We start from the raw sequence: 18,859 nt of genomic DNA, 5'->3' as shown, positions 1-18,859 counted from the left end.
GACCCCTGTGACCTGGCACGCACCAGACAGTGAGTCTTCCGGTAGGCAGAGCCGATAGCCAGGTGGCTGCCCGGATTAAGGAGTGGACATCTGTGCAGCCTTCAAATGCCCAGGAAAAAGGTGCTGCAGGCAAACCAGGAGCAGTTTTCACAGCTCATTACCCTAGGCTCTCCGTCTCCAGGCCCCGACAGCCTGGGCAAGGTTACCTGTGGCCTTGGGACAGCACAGCCCTCTTGATGAACAAGGTTATATAGTGTTGTTGTTTTATTAATTAACTTTTTATGTGGAAATAATTTCAAATTTACAGAAAAGTTGCAAACGTAAGAAGTGTACAAAGAACACCCATATATTCCTCACCCAGATTCACCCATTGTTAACATTTTGCCTTATTTGCTCTATCATCTATGCCCTACTACCTAACACACACCCACAATTTCTTTTGGAACCATTTAAGAGCAAGTTGAATCCATCATGGTCCTTTACTCCCAAATACGTTAGTGTGTATTTCCCAAGAATAAAGATATTCTTTCAGTTTTTATTGATTCAAAGCAATTTCTGAATTGGGACCTACAGTTTGTATGCTCCTGACCTAGGCAGCCCCAGTTCAAGGGCAACAGATCTCTGCCGTCTGTGCCCCCACCTGCCATGGCTATGTGGATGTACTAAATAGAAGCTCACTTTTTGGGGCATTAACTGTGTGCCAGGCTAAATGCTTTCCATCAGTTAACTCACACAATCCTCACATTTATCCTCATTTCACTGATGAGGAAGTGACGCTCAAAGAGAGCAGGTAACTTGCAAGGTCAGGGGTTTGCAAGTGGTAAAGCTAGAACGAGAACCAGAGCCCATGTGTTTAGCCACCACCTCCTTACACATGCTACCACCACCACCACCACCCCCCACACACATTTTCTGCAAGCTGAAGCTGCCTGGCTTTGCTTTGGGCTTCAAGAAAACCCAACCTTGCTGTCCTGGCCAGCATCCAGGTAACTGTGAGTAGACTGGAAGCTAGAGTGAGGTGGCCTGGCACAACTCAGGCCAAGGAAGAGATGGGCCAAAGTCACAAAGGTTGCAGATATTGTTTTCCTCAAGGCCTCTTGTGCATCCTGCTTCGGACGTGTTAGGACCCAGAGAGGCTGGAAGGCTGCTCACTGTCTCTCTGCATTTCCCTGTCACCTAAGACTTAACGGAGGAAGCGGTATACCCAGCATATATGTTTCTGTTTAGAAAAACACAAAGTCATACAATAAACAGGCTACATCTCTCTAAAGTATTGCTCTTAACAGAAGATATGAGAGGGGATTTTATAATAAATTAAATTGAGAGTAAAGTCTACAAGAATTTGGGGACAGAATCAACATTCTGATGACATTTTCTGCCATCCCATCTCCCAGGTGGGTTGGCCTTCACTCTCTTCTGTCATTAGGGCTTTGGCTGAAAAGTCTGAGAAATCCTGGTCTGAGGGAACATGTCCATGCCTCTTGCTTGAACGCTGAAAAGGCTGAACTAACAGAGCACGTGACTCTAGGGAAGTCTCTTTACCCCTCTGAGCCCAAATTTCTGCATAAAAAATTATGATAATTGTGAGGCTCAAACCAGATAACGTTTGTGAAGCACTCTGTAAACAGTAAAACATTAACACAAAAAACTTCTCATTTCAGAAAAACAAAAAGTAAATGTTTTGACAGCCACTTAAAAGCAGCAGGCAAATGAAACCACATTCTTCCAGTTTTCCCCTCTGCCAGTGTTTACTTAAGATACCATGCCAGTTTACTGAGATGCTGCTATCTGATGCTAAGAAAAAAAGATTCAAACCCAGGCTCTCCTCTGAGGAGAGAGAAAACTGGAGCAGGTACCCCATTAAATCACCAAATATTCCATGTCTTAAATAATCTTCTTTCTCCGAAGTCCTTGATTAAGGAAGCCCAAAATTTATTTCCATAAATGAAAAAGAGAATGGAAAGAACACCAATAATACCCAAGAAACTTACACATTGCCTCTTCAGACACATAGCACCACAAACCGGGGGTCACATCTCCCCCCACCAGCAAGCAACTGTCCTCTTTCTCTAAAATATGCTCCTTCTGTGAGAGAAAGGCCTGTGAAGCAACTTGGTACCATTTTTCTTAAAGAGGTTTTCCCAGCTCTTTTCCGGGATGGTTTTAAAGACCTTAGAACAAATTATAGCTCTTAATCCTTCCTTTGGCTTTCTATACCACACCAACTCTTATTCCTTTCACACAGAACCTAATGTTTAAATCCATGAGCCAGCCAGCTTTCACCCTTGACAAAACAACCAGGAAATGAAATGCAAAGTGTGGGATTATGCCAAAACTTGCCACACTGGAAGAACCTTTCCTTAACCTTCAACAACAAGAGATCTCAGAATTAGTTTTAGACATATGTTAGCTGCTAGTTTCCCAGAAATCCTTTGCAGGATGGTTGCTTTCCAGTTTTAAATAAAGTTTGCGGGACTGTTGTTCCCAGCAGCACCTTGGTAAGAAAGGTGACAAATAAACGAACCGACAGGCTGAGACTCTCCAAGAATAATGTCACTAACGTACAGTTTGACATTTGTCTAGGAAGGGAAACATGGCAGATAAGACAGATCCGTGGGTGGCCTTGAAAGGGTGGCTTCCTGGGCCATCCAGCATTCACTAGCTTTCCTGATGGGCCTCTAGGCTTGGTTTCTAAAGCCAGTTAGGACTCCAGGATCCTCACCTGGACCTCTGGCACACCCAGTTCAGCCTTCCCTCTCCAACTCCTTTCTCCCTTTAATTTCAGTCTGGAAAATGGGTTTGCTGAACACACAAACGTACATCCTAAACATATCTGGCATTATCTTCAGAAGAGTGATCCATCTTAAGGTGGTTAGGGGACTTGGAGCCTTAGCTCATGCCAGTCCTGATTCCCTGTTCCTGCAGACAGGTTCTCAGCTGCCCACTCCCCCACTATTTAGATGAGGCGAATCAGGGTGGGCCTCAGTCCACAGGCCTGAAGTCTTTATAAGCAAAGGAAATTGGACACAGAAGTAAAAACCACAAATCAGAAGACACCAGAAATAGAAGCCAGAGAGAGAGAGAGAGCACTCCATGTGTTGGAGGAGTGCCATCACCGGAACTCCACAGACTTTGTTGAAAACATGGCCTTAGTGACAACTTGATTTTGGACTTCAAGCCTCCAAAACTGTGAGCCAATAAGTTCCTGTTGTTTAAGCCAACCATTGTGTGGTGTCTGTAGTAGCAGCCCCTGCACACTAACACAATTAGGCTATTATGTAATCGCTACTACCATTATTGTTGCCATTAATGACACTATTGCTACAATTACTGTTACACCTTGCTACCTGGCTGAGGGGGACTCATGGGAAAATAGAGAAATCCTAGTGAACAAAAAGTCTTAAAGGGAATGTCGGCATTGGGAGAACTGGGAAAAGCAGGTGTAGATTCCTCACGTTTTGCCCCTCATTAATCCAAAATTGAACCAAAAGTACAGAAACCAAAACTAAAATCCATCTGCCTTAGCTCAAGATTTTCTACTTCAAGAAATGGACTCGGGAGAGTATTAAAACATCTACTAAATACCAGAAGCAACTGATGCAGAATTTTTCAGTCCAAAGATCAATCGGGGAAAAAAAATTAGCTGTGACAAAGCTTTGTCCCTTTTACTTACGGAGCCATAGTAAAGGAGGACATACACACACACACACACACACACACACACACACACACAGAGAGAGAGAGAGAGACAGAGAGAGAGAGATCAATCTCAAACATTCAAAAATGTTCATAGCAAATTCAAACAATCAAAAATGCTCACAGCAAATCTGAGAAAGCAAACTGAAACCAAAACATTTTTAAGGTGGGGAAAAGGAGAACAATTAATTAGTCACCCAAGAAATTGTCACAGAATAAGGTAGAAAATAAAATCAGCTGCCTCCCCACATGGTCTGCCTCCGATGGCAGGGGATGCTGTCACATACTGCTTTCCCCCAGATCTGGGAGGTTTCAGCAAGGCCCTGGGGGTAGAACTTATTAATCAGCAGGGACTTTACAGAGTTGTCATAGAAGAGTCAGCAAGAGAAGGGCGGGAGGCTGCGACTGTGGCTTGAAGTCTACACACACCCCCAGGAACCCAGCTCTAGGGTTTGCCTAGTACTTCACAGAAAAGCCAGAAACCATTCCACAGGAACACCCTCCTCTCCCCACACCAAACCTACTACCTCCTTGCACTGGCACCAGTGCTTAGAGCCTTTCTTCCTGGCAAAAGTGTCTGCTCCTGTCTGAGCCCAGCAGAGATTTATGCTCTGGATCCCATCCCTCTCACCTACTCAGGATCTCCACTCCATCAACTGTCTCATCTCTTTTCTGTATCATCCCTTTCTTCCTCACCACTGGATCACTCCCATTGCTCTAGAACCTCCCACTAGAAAAAAAAAAAAAAGGCAAAAAAAAATCCTCCTTTAAACCCACATCACTCTCCAGTTACCAGATAATAACTCAACTCCACTTCCCCCCAAAACTACTTGAAAGATTAGCCTTTACATACTGACTCCGTTTTCTCTCCTCATATTTTCTCTTCCACCTACTCCATTCAGGCTTTACTGTAACTTTAAGTGTCTATGTCTACTCATTCTCCTGAGTTTCCTCCTAGCTTCCTACCTTCTCAGTCTCCTTTGCTGGATCTGTGCCTTTTCCCAACTTTCAGATGCTGCCATGTCCCAAGCTTAGTTGTCTTCTCTGTCTACATTCCCTTCCAATCCCCTGGCCTTGAGTACCTAATAATACCCAATAATACCCTATAACACCCACTTCAGTCTTCCTCCCCCATGCTTCAGATTCATACACCTCACTATATGGTATATGCACATCTCAAATGTAACAGGGCAAAATGAGTTTTCATGATTCTCCTCCACCCCAAACCTAGCCGTCATGTGATTCTTTTTCCCTCACAGACCACAACTCATCTGGGATGAAGGTCTGTAGATTCTACTTCCTAAATGTAACCTGAATCTGACCACTTCTCCATCTCCAGTGCCACCATCCTCAGTCAAGCCACCATCAGCTCTTGCCTGGACTATAGCAACGGTCTCCTGCTGCTCTCCTGCCTCCCTACAGTTGTCCACCTACAGTCCTTTCTCATCACAGAAGGTAGAGTGATCTTTTTAAAAGTGCAAATCAAATCACTACTTAAAACCCTCCACTGACTTCTTGCTGGGCTTAGAATAAAGTTTAAAAGCTCTTTACCCTGGCTCACAGAGACTTACATTATTCTCTCTTCTTCTACCTCTGATCCCTCCTCATACCACTTTCTCCCTTGTTCACCATTTTCTAGCCACACTGGCCCCTCTGCTCCTTGAACATGAGGCATTTTGTGCCTTAGGCACTTGCACTGGCTGCTCCCTCTTCCTGGAATCCTTTTCCATCTTATCATCATTGTCATCCAAATTTTAGCTTAAAGGTCACATATTCAGAAAAACCATCCCTGATCTCCCAATTCCACTAAGCTAGTAGACACTTGTTATCACATTACTTTATTTAAATTTTCTGCATAGTAGTTAACACTGTTTATTTACTATTTGCACCATATACACAACAAGATTGCAAGCTCCATGAGCGCTTGGACCTCATCTATGTTGTTCACTTCTGTGGTCCCAATACCTAGGGCTATGATGCTGGCACATAGGGGGAGATTAATAAATAACAGCTGACCCAGTTATGAGCCCACTAACAGAGAGTTTCTGACTCTCAGCCAACCGCCCCACCCCACCCCCCTTCACAACACAGCCAGGCAGGACAACAGGACCATGGCCAGACCCCAGTCTTTCATCAGTATTTCAACCAACTAACAAGTGTGGGAGCTCCTGTAAGAGTCCAAATCTGGGAGGGAGGTTCCGAGGTTTTCTGGGCCCATCCCAGCTTCAAATATGCTGCTTCACTACTAATTAACAATATTTTCAAGTTGGTGAAAAGGGAATTCTGACTTTACAGTCAGGAAAGTACTCCCAGTATTAGTCAGCCCACCACCAAGACCTTTGGCTGGTTCATTCATTCAGTGAACAAACATTTACCGAGTGCCTACTCTGTGCCAGACACTGGGGCAAAGGATCAAAAGCAGTTTCTGCCCTTATGGTGCTCACTAAGGAGCTGACAAAGTAAGAAAGCTTTAGCCCAGGTACATGTCCTGGAGTGAAAAGTAAAAACACTAGTGGACGGCGCTTGGACGTAATACCCCTCGATCTCATCTACACACCCAGATCTGCTATGCTAACCTGGCCAGTGGAGCAACGCTCCAAGGTTTTTGCGGAAAACCTACCACTTGACTAGCGGAGGCAGGAGTGTCCCGTTCAGCACCGACTAAAGAGAGTGTTCGAAGACTTTTATTGGTTGATCGGTTCCCCTCCCCACCCTACCTCTCCCCACAGGCCGCCGGAGGTGGGGGAGGGGAACGGTTCCGACTCGCCACGACGGTCCCAGAGCACAGGGCCAAAGGGGAAGGCCTCCCCAAGCGAAATTTCCTCGGTCGCCCCTTCAGGCCCGGTATCCCGGGCCGAACTCCTTGTTCTACTCTCTTCACCCCTCGCCCCATCCCGGTCTGCGCACCCACTCCTCTCCGCGCAGATCGGGCGGGGAGGTGTGTCCGGCCCCTCAAATTCAGCTCCCGAATCCCGCCGGATTGCAAGGTCCAGGACGCAGAGTCGGCAGCCTCTGCCCCCGCAGCCGGCGGGATCCCAGTCGCGCGCCCCCGACCTCCGCCCCGCTCCCAAAACGGAGATGCGGACTCCACCCCGCCTTCTCTCGGATCCCGCCTCACAACCCCGGCACACAAAAACACCCTACGAGTGCGGCCGCGGCGCTGTGCGCGCCAATTCGCCCGGCGCCCAGGGGAAGAGGGAGGGGCAGGGGGCGCCCGGCGGGAACCCGCCTGGGCCCCCTGCCGCACAGGTGCGAGCCCGGCCAGGCCCCCCAGGCCCCGGCGCGGCAGCCGCATCCCCAACTCACTCACTCGATGAAGTAGCTGGCGCCCTCCTCCGTGAAGCCCTCCTCCCAGCCGCGGGGCAGGTCTGCGGAAACACAAGAAAAGTCGGGTCAAACTTGGGCCCCCGCGACGCGCGGCTCCCGAGCGCGCCCACCCTGCCGGCCCGTAGCCCACCTGAGCGGATCATGTGGCCCGAGTTGACGGGCTCCCCGGTGCGCGGGTGCAGCCAGGTGGTGCAGCGGAGCTGGTCACTGCGGGGAGAGAGGTGCACCTGTTAGCGCCGCCGTCGCCCGAGGGACGCCGGCACGCTGAGGCCCCCGCCCCTGCCCACATCCCCGCATTCCCGGGAGGTACTTGATAAAGAAGACGCGGCCGTCCCGGCACACGCCGTAGGACCAGTGCTCAGGTAAAGTGTCCCGTCCGACCGCCGCCGCCGCCATGTTCCCCGAGCGCGGAGGCGCCGCCGCGGGGCGGGGAGGAGGGGGCAGAGGAGGGGGCGGCGGGGGCGGCGCGGGCGGCGGGCAGGCGGGCTGGCCCTGCGCTGGCCCCTGCAGCTCCCCGGAGAGCTCCATCGCCGCGCGGGCTCCTCGGGGCGCGAGCGCGCTTTGAGGTCCGGGACGCCCGGAGTCCCAGCCCGGCCCCAGCAGTTCGCGGCGCACGGGCCGGCCAGAGCGCGGCGGCGGCGGCCTTTGTCCCCGCGCCTTCCCCGCCCCCACCCCGCCGGCCCGGGCGCGCCGGCCGCACGCCCCTTGGCCCCGGAGGCCCCGAGGCCCCGAGGGCGGGGTTGGAGATGTGTTGCTGTTGGGGGTGCCGTGGCAGCTGGGGTCCCGCGGCTGGACCGGACAAACTCTGAACAGTCGCGCACCCCGCGTGCCCCAGTAAGTTTCTCCCCAATCCCACAGCAGAATTTCTTTTCCGGGGAACTGTACTTCTTTCTGAACCACACAGCCCTAAACAGGTCACTTCCATTTTCCGGGCTTCAGTTCCTTCCTCGGTAAAATAAAGCTAATCATCAGTACTACATGGAATTATTGTGTAGATTACATGGGATTACAGTGGTATAAAGTGCTTGCTTAGACTCTGGCACCTAGTAGGTGCTCTGTTAATGCCTGGCTGCACCTGCGCACCCTGGAGCCGGTCAACTCGGGCCCCGTGATCCGTTCAGGTGGGCTACGGGAGTTTTTGTAAGTTCGCAGCTGGGATATGAAGCAGGAGGACGAAGGTCCCCCTCCACCCTACTCACACCTGAGGTTGCAGGGCTCACCAGCTTTTGCTTTCAATTCCTGTCCAAGTAACAGAAAGGAGGAGTGCTGGGGGCTGAGCCTGTACCTCGACCAAATTTGAAAGAGCAGATGAGCCAGGCGGGGCCTTTAGTCCGGGCTCTACAAGGCTCTTTACACGGCTGGCAGCTTATGTTCAGGTGTCTGCTCTTACCTCATCCCCCAGGGAGCCATTGCTGGACCCTTCAGTTCAAAGGAGATTCCTCCCCTCCTTTCACTCTCTATTCCATTACTTATTTGCACTTAATTGATGTTCTTATTTGTGTGTGTCTGTTTATTGCCTTGTTTGTTTGTTGTACACTATTCGTCCCCCATCCACACCCACAGACCTTATAAGATGTCAGTGGATGTCAAGAGAGGCCTAGACTGCCTCATACACTGGCATATCCCCAGCACCTGGAACAGCACCTGGACTAGTGTCTGGCTCACATATGCTTTCAATAAATGTCAAATGAGTGAAGGAAACACTCGGCACTCAGACACACCAGCACACTGAGCGTGGACAGAGCAGGAAGCTGGCTCCGGGCAAGTGCCAGGCCCAGCCTTCCAGGCTCACGTGAAAATGAGACTGTATGCAGTGTGGGAAACAGTTATTCAGAAAGGCTTCTGGAGGAGGTGGAATTAAGCTTGCTTCTGAAGGACTGGTCGGGTTTAACCTGGAGGCCAGTTCCCCAGAGGGGAGGAATGGGAGAGCAGACACATTTGTGGAAGGGGTGCAGGATGCTGAGGAGTACATAGAGGGACCCTTCCTCGGGAATAGATAGTGGTACTGGGGAAAGGGGTGGTTATGAGTTAGAAGAGGGAGCTGCGTGTGATTGTGTAGCACCCTGAACATCTGTCTATCTGAAGGAGCCTCTTGCCTCTGAGGAGGTTCTTGAGCAAATGATATTAGGAAAGTCATATTTTTATTGTTAAACATTAATTTAAACTAATACAATAAATGGGGAAAGGACATGAACACAGAGTTCATAGAGAAGAAATGCTAGTGGCCTTTAAATTATTGAAAAGATACTTGATCACTGCATAATATAGGAGAAATGCACATTAAAATTAAGATGCTATTTTTTTGGATATCAAATTGGCCAAGGTACACATTATGGAGAAAGGCATTCTTGTTCATTGTCAGTGAAATGTGGCAAGAAAGTGTAGCTCAATGTGGCAAGAGCTATCAGAATGTAACGCATATAACTTTGACGTAGCAATTCCACTACAAGGAATTTATCCTACATTAGTGCTCACACGGGGACACAAGACTGGTATACTAAATATTCACTGCAGCATGGTCAACAATTACAAAAGACTGGCAACAACCTAAATGTCTATCCAAGGAAACAGATAAATTAAATTGTGACATATTCCTACAATATGCAGCTGTTAAAAGGGTGAGATAAATCTCTAGTGACATGGAATGGTCTGTAAGATATTAAGTGAAAAGACAAGATGCAGAACTGTGAATATGATATGCTACTGTTAATAACAGATGTAGTTTCTAGATTAAAACATAAGAAATAAGTAAAGTGGTTGCTTCTGGGGAGGGAAACTCAGTGATAGGGATGGGAGATTTCCCCTTGTGCTACTTTTTGTACTGTGTGATATTTTTGTCATTTGAAATTTATAGATAGATAGATAGATAGAGATATATAAGTAACACGATATTTTGTGTTCTTCCTTTTCAACCTGGTCCAAGCAGAATGGCTCTGCAAAGAAGGGCAAGAAGAAGAAGGGCCATCCTGCCACCCATGAGGTGGTGCCCAGAGAGTATGCCATCAGCATTTATAAGCACACCCATGGGTGGTCTTCAAGAAGCACACTGCTTGGGCACTCAAAGCAATCAGAAAGTTTGCCTTAAAGGAGATGGGGACGCAAGATGTGCACATGACACCAGGCTCAACAGAGCTGCCTGGGTCAGTGGAATAAGGAATGTCCCATACCGTATCTGTGTACAGCTGTCCAGAAAACATAATGAGGATGAAGAATCACCAAACAGGCTCTCTATTTTAGTTACCTATGTACCTGTCACCATTTTCAAAAACCTACAGACAGTCACTGTGGATGAAAACTAACAGGTGATTATCAAATAAAATAATACTATTCATCAGTAGATACTGATAGATACTGTGACATTATCTCAATAATAGCAAAAGACACATTTGATAATACCCAATGCCCATCACTCATTTAAAAAATTATGTTAGAAGTTAAAAATAGCAACAAAATCAAATACTGGTGAGCATGCAGAGAAATTGTATCCTTCATATACTGCTAGTGAGAATATGAAATGTTACAGCCACGCTGGAAAATAGTTTGACAGTTTCTTAAAAAAAATAAACATACGCATACCTTATGACCCAGCAATTGCACTCCTGATCATTTATCCCAGAGAAATGAAAATGTATGTCCACACAAAAACCTATATATATAATTGTTCATAACAGCTTTATTTGTAATAGCCAAAACCTGGAACGAACAAAATGTCCTACAATAGATAAACGGTTAAACAAACTGGGACATCCATACTGTGGAATGCTACTTGGCAATAAAAAGGAAAAAGCTACTGATAAATGCAACAACTTGTGAATCACAAGACACCATGCTGAGTGAAACTAAAAGGTCACATGCTGAAATTCCATTTATGTAACATTATTGAACTAAAAAAAAAATTATAGAGATGGAAAACTGATGAGTGGTTGCCAGCAATTGGGATGGCGTAAGGAGGGGTAGGTGTGACAATAAAGGAGCAACATGAGGGAGATCTTTGTGGTGATGGAATAGTTCTGTATCCTGATTGCTATGGTAGTCACACAAATCTACACGTGAAAAAATGACAGAACTCTATGCATACATTATACCAATGTCAATTTCCTCATTTTTATATTGTGCTGTAGTTATATAAGATGTAACCATTGGAGGTAACTGGGTGAGGTTATATAGGACCTTTCTGTACTATCTTTGCAACTTCCAGCAAATCTATAATTCTTTCAAAATAAAAAATTTAAAAAAAGTTAGAAAATTACAAATAAACAGATGTTTCTTTTGTGAGTATCTCAGACCTACATAAACATTAACAATGGAACATTAAAAATATTCCCATTAAAAAAATAATAACCAGCACACCTATTATTTAATGTTACCTCAGACGTTCTGGCCAACATAATAAAACCGAAAACAGAAATGAGAGATTTAACTATTGGGAAGGAATTAAATTATCTTTATTCACAGACAATATGACATAATGCCTTAAAAAGTACAGAAAACTCTAGCTAAGCCAACTTGGCAGGTGAAATCACTGCCCTACCCACTACATTGGGATCTGACACCCAGGGGAGTGAATCCCTCTGGCAACGTGGGATATGACTCCTGGGGAGGAATCTAGACCCAGCATCGTGGGATGGAGAACATCTTCTTGACCAAAAGGGGGATGTGAAAGGAAATGAAATAAGCTTCAGTAGCAGATAGATTCCAAATGGAGCCAAGGGGTCAGTCTGATGGGCACTCTTATGCACAGTATAGACAACCCTTTTACGTTCTAATGAATTGGAATAGCTAGCAGTAAATATCTGAAACTATCAAACTACAACCCAGAACCCATGAATCTTGAAGATGATTGTATGAAAATGTAGCTTATGAGGGGTGACAATGTGATTAGGAAAGCCATATGGACCACACTCCCCTTTGTCCAGTGTATGGATAAATGAGTAGAAAAATGGGGGCAAAAAAAAAACAAAACACCCAGTGTTCTTTTTTACTTTAATTGTTCTTTTTCACTTGAATTTTTATTCTTATTATTTTTGTGTGTGTGGCAACGAAAATGTTCAAAAATTAATTTTGGTGATGAATGCACAACTATATAATGGTACTGTGAATGACAGAATGTACGCTTTGTATGACTGCTTGGTATGTGAATATATCTCAATAAAAATGAATTAAAAAAAAAAAAAGTAGAGAAAAACCCCAGACTCTATAAGGGAATTCAAGAACAAGATAATGTCACAAAAATAAGTAGCTCAGTGACCAGTTATTGGACTTAATTCCCCATGATTATGGTGGCAAATATATAAACAACTCAAAAATACCCATAATGAAAAAAATATGCAATATGTATGTGCAAAACCTATATGATGAAAACCATAAAGCTTTACCAAGAAATAATGTTTAAAATTTAAACATGTAAATTTAAAAGCAGCAATAAAAGCAATGCATACACTCTAGTATCTTTGTAAGATTTAGAAATTCTTGCCATTGCTAGTAACATAATGCAATAAATGATTGGCAAAGATGTCTATACTGAAAAGCCAGTACAATAATAAGGAAGAATAAAGTCAGAGGACTGACACTCAACAACTTCAAGACTTACTATAAATCTACAGTGATCAAGACAGAGTGGTATTGGCAAAAGAATAGACAAATAGATCAATGGAACAGAATAGAGAGCCTAGAAATAGACACACACAAATACAGGCAACTGATCTTTGGCAAAGGAGCAAAGGCAATTCAATGGAAAAAAGATGGACTTTTCAACAAATGGTGCTGAGCTGTACATCCAAAAGCAAACAAACAAAAATGAATCTAGACAGAGATCTTACTTTCAGAAAAATTAACTAAAAATGGATCATAGGCCTAAATATAAAACACAAAACTATAAAATTTCTCAAAAATAACGGGAAAATATAGGTGACCTTGGGTTTGGCAGTGAGTTTTTAGATATAACACCAAAAGCACCAAAAGAAAAAATAAGTTGGACTTCATTAAAATTAAAAACATCTGTTCTGCAAAAGAGTTTGTTAAAAAAATGAAAAGACAAGACAGCCTGGGAGAAACTATTTGCAAGACCTTACTTGATAAAGCACTTGTGTACAAAATATACAAAGAACTCTTAAACCTAAACAATAAGAAAACAAACAGTCCAATTACAAAATGGGCAAAAGATCTGAACACATCACCAAAAAAGATATACAGATGGCAAATCAGCATATGAAAAGCTACTCAACATAATATATTATAAGAGAATTGCAAATAAAAACAAGATGCCACTACACGTCTATTAGAATGACTAAAATCCAAAACTCAAACCACACCAAATGCTGGAGAAGATGTGGGGCAACAAGAACTCTCATTCATTGCTGGTGGGAATGCAAAATGGTACAGCCATTATGGAGGACAGTCTGGCAGTTTCTTATAAAGCTAAATATAGGCTTGCCATATGATCCAGCAACCACACGCCTAGGTGTTTATGAGTTGAAAACTTATGTCCACACAAAAGCCTGCACATGAATGTTTCTAGCAGCTTTACTCATAATTGCCCAAAATTCGAAACAACAAAGATGTCCTTCAATAGGTGATTGGATAAACAATCTGTGATACATCTATACAATGGAGTATTGTTCAGCAATAAAAAGAAATGAGCTATCAAGCTGCAAAAAAGACATGGAGCAACCTTAAATGTGTAGAGCTAAGAGAAAGAAGCAAGTCAGAAAAAAGCTACATACTCTGATTCCAACTACATAACAGTTTGGAAAAGACAAAACGATGGAGATAGTAAGAATATCAGTGGTTGCCAGGAGTTCAAGAGGAGGGGTGAGGGGATGACAGTGGGACACAGGGCGTTTTTAGGGCAGTGGAACTATTCTGTATGATATTGTAATGATGAATACATGACAGTATGCATTTGTCAAAACCCATAGAATTGTACTACACAAAAAATGAACCCTAATGTAAACTATGGACTCTATTTAATAATAGTGTATCAATGTTGGTTCATCAATTGCAACAAATGTACCACACTAATGCACGATGTTATAACAGGAGAAACTGATATAAGGGGAAGGAGCCATATGGGAACTCTTTGTACTTTCTGTGCAATTTTTTTATAAACCTAAAACTGCTAAAAAAAAAAAATAGTCTTTTAAAAATATCCATCTTGTATATTCTAGCGCTGCACCACCCAAAACAGTAGCCATTAGTCACACATGAGTATTGAGTACTTAAATTATAGCTAGTCTAAATTAATGTGTTCTAATTATAAAATACATACTAGATTTTTTTTATATTTCTCACTTAAATTTAACTTGTCATAGTTTTTATTAATATGCAAACACAACAGACTTTTAAAACATCATATTTACTAAGATTCTGGCAATAACTTTATGTAACAAGACACAGCATACCGAGACTGCCACTCAACTTGCTTATGGTAAGTCTCAGCTTCAGTACGAAGCTGATTAAAGAAAAATATCAAAACCTGCTTTTTACATGCTATATATCTCTGCAAGTATGCCATTAAACACAGTAATGAACTTAATATAGCAAGAGTAAGGAGTTACAAAAACTAAACATTTTGGCCCAAACAAAATTCATACCAAAAGAAAATAAATAAATAAAAAAAACTATACTGGTTACGTAAAATCTTCCTGACTGGTTAAAACTTAACAGTATAAAACATGCATTTTAGAATCTTTTATCTGTCTAATTCAAAAAGTACCACTGTTTATTTGAAATGATTTCTTTCCAAAGCCAAAGTATCGTCAAAATAAATTCACATGACAGAACACATTGTAATGCTAAAAAATATTCAAAATTATTGAAGTAGAGGTAAATTCCAGAGCTTTTGGGGCTTTCTCATGCTGCACAAGGCCATTTTTCTGGTTCATTCAAGGCAGCATATGACAGAGTCCAAGGATGTCACTAAGCTTAATAAAGGGCGAGATTGCTGGTATCCAGCTCTGACCTCCCCAGGAAGCACGGCTGCTGCATCCACAAAACTAGGATGTGTGAGGATCAAAAGCACACTATTCTGCTAGCTAAAGAGATAGCAACCTCCCCTCCCACCCACAATCTAAAAGTTCCTTCCCCAGGTAAATAAAAAGTATACAAGGAGAAAAAAATTAAAATACATTTAATTTACAGAATCAGGATTTTGGAATATCAATGTAATCCCTACCTCAAAAACACTAACTGAAGTTGTTTGGATATTTCTGATACCATCTTAAAGATGTATTCAGATTCGATTTCTGTTGCTTTATAATTAGGTAATTATAGTCAAAAATATCCACTTTATCCCTAAGTATCTGAACCACTAGTACAACTGCCGTGTATTATCTCCCAGAGCCTTTCAGCACTGAAAGTTAAAAAAAAGATGTTCAGGCAGCAGGCAACAATTATGGCCCTTTCACACAGCAGCATCTGAGTGGCTACTGAAAGTCCAGGAATAATTCTAAAAACAAGAAAAATCATGCATTTAAGTAAATATGTCATAATTTTCACAGCTGAAATTTCCTTAGACATTGCACTTTGTCTTTAAGGGAATCCTGATTTTTCTTAATGTTATGGAGAATCAGGATTTGAACTAGCAGCCTTCTTTTTCTTCTTCCTACTGTGTTTCTTATGCTTCGTTTTCTTTTTTGTTTTCTCTGTTGCTTTTTCTCGTTCTTCACTGCTTTTTTTCTTTTTTGCTCGTATCTCCTCAATATAATCTGATTCTGACAAGGACTCAGATGATAAAGGGGTACATCTTTCTTTTTTTTTGCTGAGTCCTTTATTGTCCTTTTCTTTCTCAGTTCAATCCTTTGACTTCTTTTTCTTTTTTAAACTATCCTTACTGTCTGATTCAGTTTCTGACATGGAACTTTCTGAAGATCTGCATGAATGGTTCTTCTTTTTCTTTCTTCTTTTCCATGGTTTCTTATCCTCATCTTCAGAATCTGAAGAACTGCTGGAAGAATCAGACCATGATGAAGAAGATGATGAATACCTACCAGATTTCTTTTCTCTTTCTCTGTCTTTTTTTGGCTGAGCTCTCACTCCCACTTCATAATTTCTCCCTGCAGTTTTTCTGTTTTTTTCTTCCAGTTCTCATTCATTTTTTCTTCAAATTCAACCAATGCCTTTCTTTTTCTTTTCTAGTTGCTCTTTCACTTCTTTCCAGGTAGGCCTTGGTCAATTCAGATAATCTTGTATTGTTGGCCCTGAAGACTGGATTGGACCCCTTGATCTGGCCATTGCTATTGGGTTCATACAGGCCTTCTGGTTTCTTTGGTAACTTCAGGTCACGACATTAGCAGTACCACTCGATTGTCCCGCTTCCCCATGGTGCCCGACAGCTAGTGGAGCACACGGTCAGACACCGAGGGAGACCAGCCTCGAGAGGCAGCCGAAGCAAGCCCACCGCAGATCCTCCATACTAGATTTTGAAGATGTAGTATAAAAATGTAACTATCTCATTTATAATTTTTATAATTATATTTAAAATATAATTTCAATTTATAATAAATTATAATGGTAGTTTTATGTATAATTTATAATTTTTATATTGATTATGTGCTGAGATGATATTCAGCTATATTGAGTTAAGTAAAATATATTGTTAAAATTGTGACTACTAGGAAACTTACTTTCCATCTTTGTGGCTCACATCATATTTCTACTGGACAATTCTCTTCTAGCTTTTTCATGTCACTCCATTGTGTACCTATAAACTTTACTGCTCATTAGAATTACCTGGGGAGCTTTTTAAAAACGCCTGGACCCTATCCAAAGCAATTTAATTGGGGTTGGGTGGCATTGGTATGATTTTAAGTCTCCCCAGATGATTCCAATGTTGAGCCAAGGTTAAGAACCATTGCTATCAAATGGTGTAGACTTTTTAGAGGACAGTGTAGTGGTTCCACAAGAAGCTAAGTATGTGGGTGCCATAACGTCCTACAACCTCATTAGGGGGCATTTACTTAGAGGATCTAAGAGCAGGGACATGAATGGACATTTGTACACTGGTGTTTATGGAGGCAGTATTCATGATTTGCAATGGGTGGAGGTGGCTTGAGGGTACATCGACTGAGGAACAGAATGGTGGACGGTTGTGTGTGCATACAGTGGAATATTGAGCAACTGCGAGAAGGAATGAAGCTGTGAGACAGGCCGGGAGGTGAATGGATCCTGTAGGCAGCATTTTGAGTGAAATACCTCAGAAACAAAGGCAAACACTATAATGCCTCACCAAGATGGACTAACTACAATGTGTAAACTCAGAATTGAATCATAGAGCACAGCTTATCAGGGGAACACTTATTGTAACGCTCCCTAGATTGTAAGCTCTTGCAGCAGTCACATCTATTCCTGAATTGTAATGGCTATCTCCAGATTCTGATGTGCTGATCCCTTTGTGTATAACCTAATCGATCCCTGAAACTTTGGTATCTGTGTGACACCTGAAACTCAGAGCTAGAGCTCGGCAGATATGAATGTCAGTATTAGCACACACAGCAACTATCAAAAAAGCTGAAAAAGAGTCCAGACTTCATTTAGAGATATGAATGAAGCATATCTGGTTAGGACTAGGGCAAATCAGGCAAAAGGGTAAAGGATAATACTGTGTTTTAAAAATTCAACTTCCATGTGAAACCAAGGGAAGAGATGTTTATTTAGCGCAGGATCTGTATTTCCTAAACAATTTAACCATAATTATATGGAACTTTGAATAGGAAGTGAGGCCTGGTAGGTTTGTATAGTTTAGTGTGAAATAGTGACACATCCCAATGTAATTTGGGCAAAGAATAAAAATATATACGCAGGGGCCCCCTGAGGAGCTGGGGGAAAATGTGGAAGTGTTGGACTTCCTCACCTGGATTGTTGCTGATGTTCTCACAAACATTGAGGACTGGCGGTTTGGTATGCCGAGCCCTCTATCTTGGGGCTGGCCCTTACGAAGTTCATTACTGCAAAGGAGATGCTAAACCTGCTTATAATTGTGCCTAAGAGTGTCCCCCTGAGTGCCTCTTTGTTGCTCAGATGTGGCCCTCTCTCTCTAGCTAAGCCAACTCGGCAGGTGAACTCACTGCACCCCCATCCCCAAACCACATGGGATGTGACTCCCAGGGGTGTAAATCTCCCTAGCAACACAGGATATGACTCCCGAAAATGAATCTGGACCCAACATCATGGGATTGAGAACATCTTCTTGACCAAAAGGGGGATGCGAAATGAAACAAAGTTTCAGTGGCTGAGAGATTCCAAATGGATTTGAGAGGTCACTCTGGTGGGCACTCTTATGCACTATATAGATAACCCTTTTTAGGTTTTAATGCATTGGAATAGCTAGAAGCAAATACCTGAAACTATCAAACTGCAACCCAGTAGCCTTGACTCTTGAAGACGATTGTATAACAATGTAGCTTACAAGGGGTGACAGTGTGATTGTGAAAGCCTTGTGGATCACACTCCCTTTATCCAGTGTATGGATGGATGAGTAGAAAAATGGGGACAGAGAACCTAAGATGGTGGCTAGGTGAGATAGGACAAAAAAAATCTCCATGAAAAATACTAGAAAAAAAACAGAAGGTGACCCAGAGTACCAGTTTCAGCAATGCGCCAGTTGCATGAGGCCTCCTAGCACCACAGGGGCCATATACTTGGTGTAACCAGGAGTCTGCGTTCCAAAACGAGTAAGCTGGCTGGAAGACCCGCAGCCATGCTGCGGTGTGGGGAAGCCAGGGGTTGGCAGCTGGAGACAGACTGGTTCTTTAAAAAACAAAAAAAAGGAAAAAACCCAGGAGTGGCCGCAGTTGCCGATGGTGGAAACCATGCAGCAAAACATGATAGGAGCGAGCTG

General features: G+C 43.3%; 1 protein-coding gene and 2 pseudogenes across 3 annotated transcripts in view; 1 reads left to right on the top strand and 2 right to left on the bottom strand.

Moving 5' to 3' along the window:
• The window catches only part of PLEKHA7 (pleckstrin homology domain containing A7), a 256,736-nt gene extending 249,058 nt beyond the window's left edge, over positions 1-7,678 (bottom strand). For 2 of the 3 annotated variants that reach the window (XM_037839324.1, XM_037839323.1), the window contains exons 1-3: positions 7,334-7,678; positions 7,154-7,230; positions 7,007-7,064 (exon numbers count right to left, since the gene is read on the bottom strand). In XM_037839324.1, the coding sequence (XP_037695252.1) occupies positions 7,007-7,064; positions 7,154-7,230; positions 7,334-7,551 (353 nt within the window). In that variant the 5' untranslated portion in view covers positions 7,552-7,678. The remainder of the gene's footprint in view (positions 1-7,006; positions 7,065-7,153; positions 7,231-7,333) is intronic. The other variant, XM_037839325.1, reaches the window with a different exon arrangement.
• Positions 7,679-9,662: 1,984 nt separating this feature from the next.
• LOC119536959 lies at positions 9,663-11,334 on the top strand (annotated as a pseudogene).
• A 4,245-nt stretch (positions 11,335-15,579) lies between these two features.
• LOC119536503 lies at positions 15,580-16,343 on the bottom strand (annotated as a pseudogene).
• Positions 16,344-18,859: the final 2,516 nt, after the last annotated feature.

This window comes from Choloepus didactylus, chromosome 6, assembly GCF_015220235.1.
Source record: "Choloepus didactylus isolate mChoDid1 chromosome 6, mChoDid1.pri, whole genome shotgun sequence".
Lineage (NCBI taxonomy): Eukaryota > Metazoa > Chordata > Mammalia > Pilosa > Megalonychidae > Choloepus > Choloepus didactylus.
This window is presented reverse-complemented; position numbering and strand designations above follow the sequence as displayed.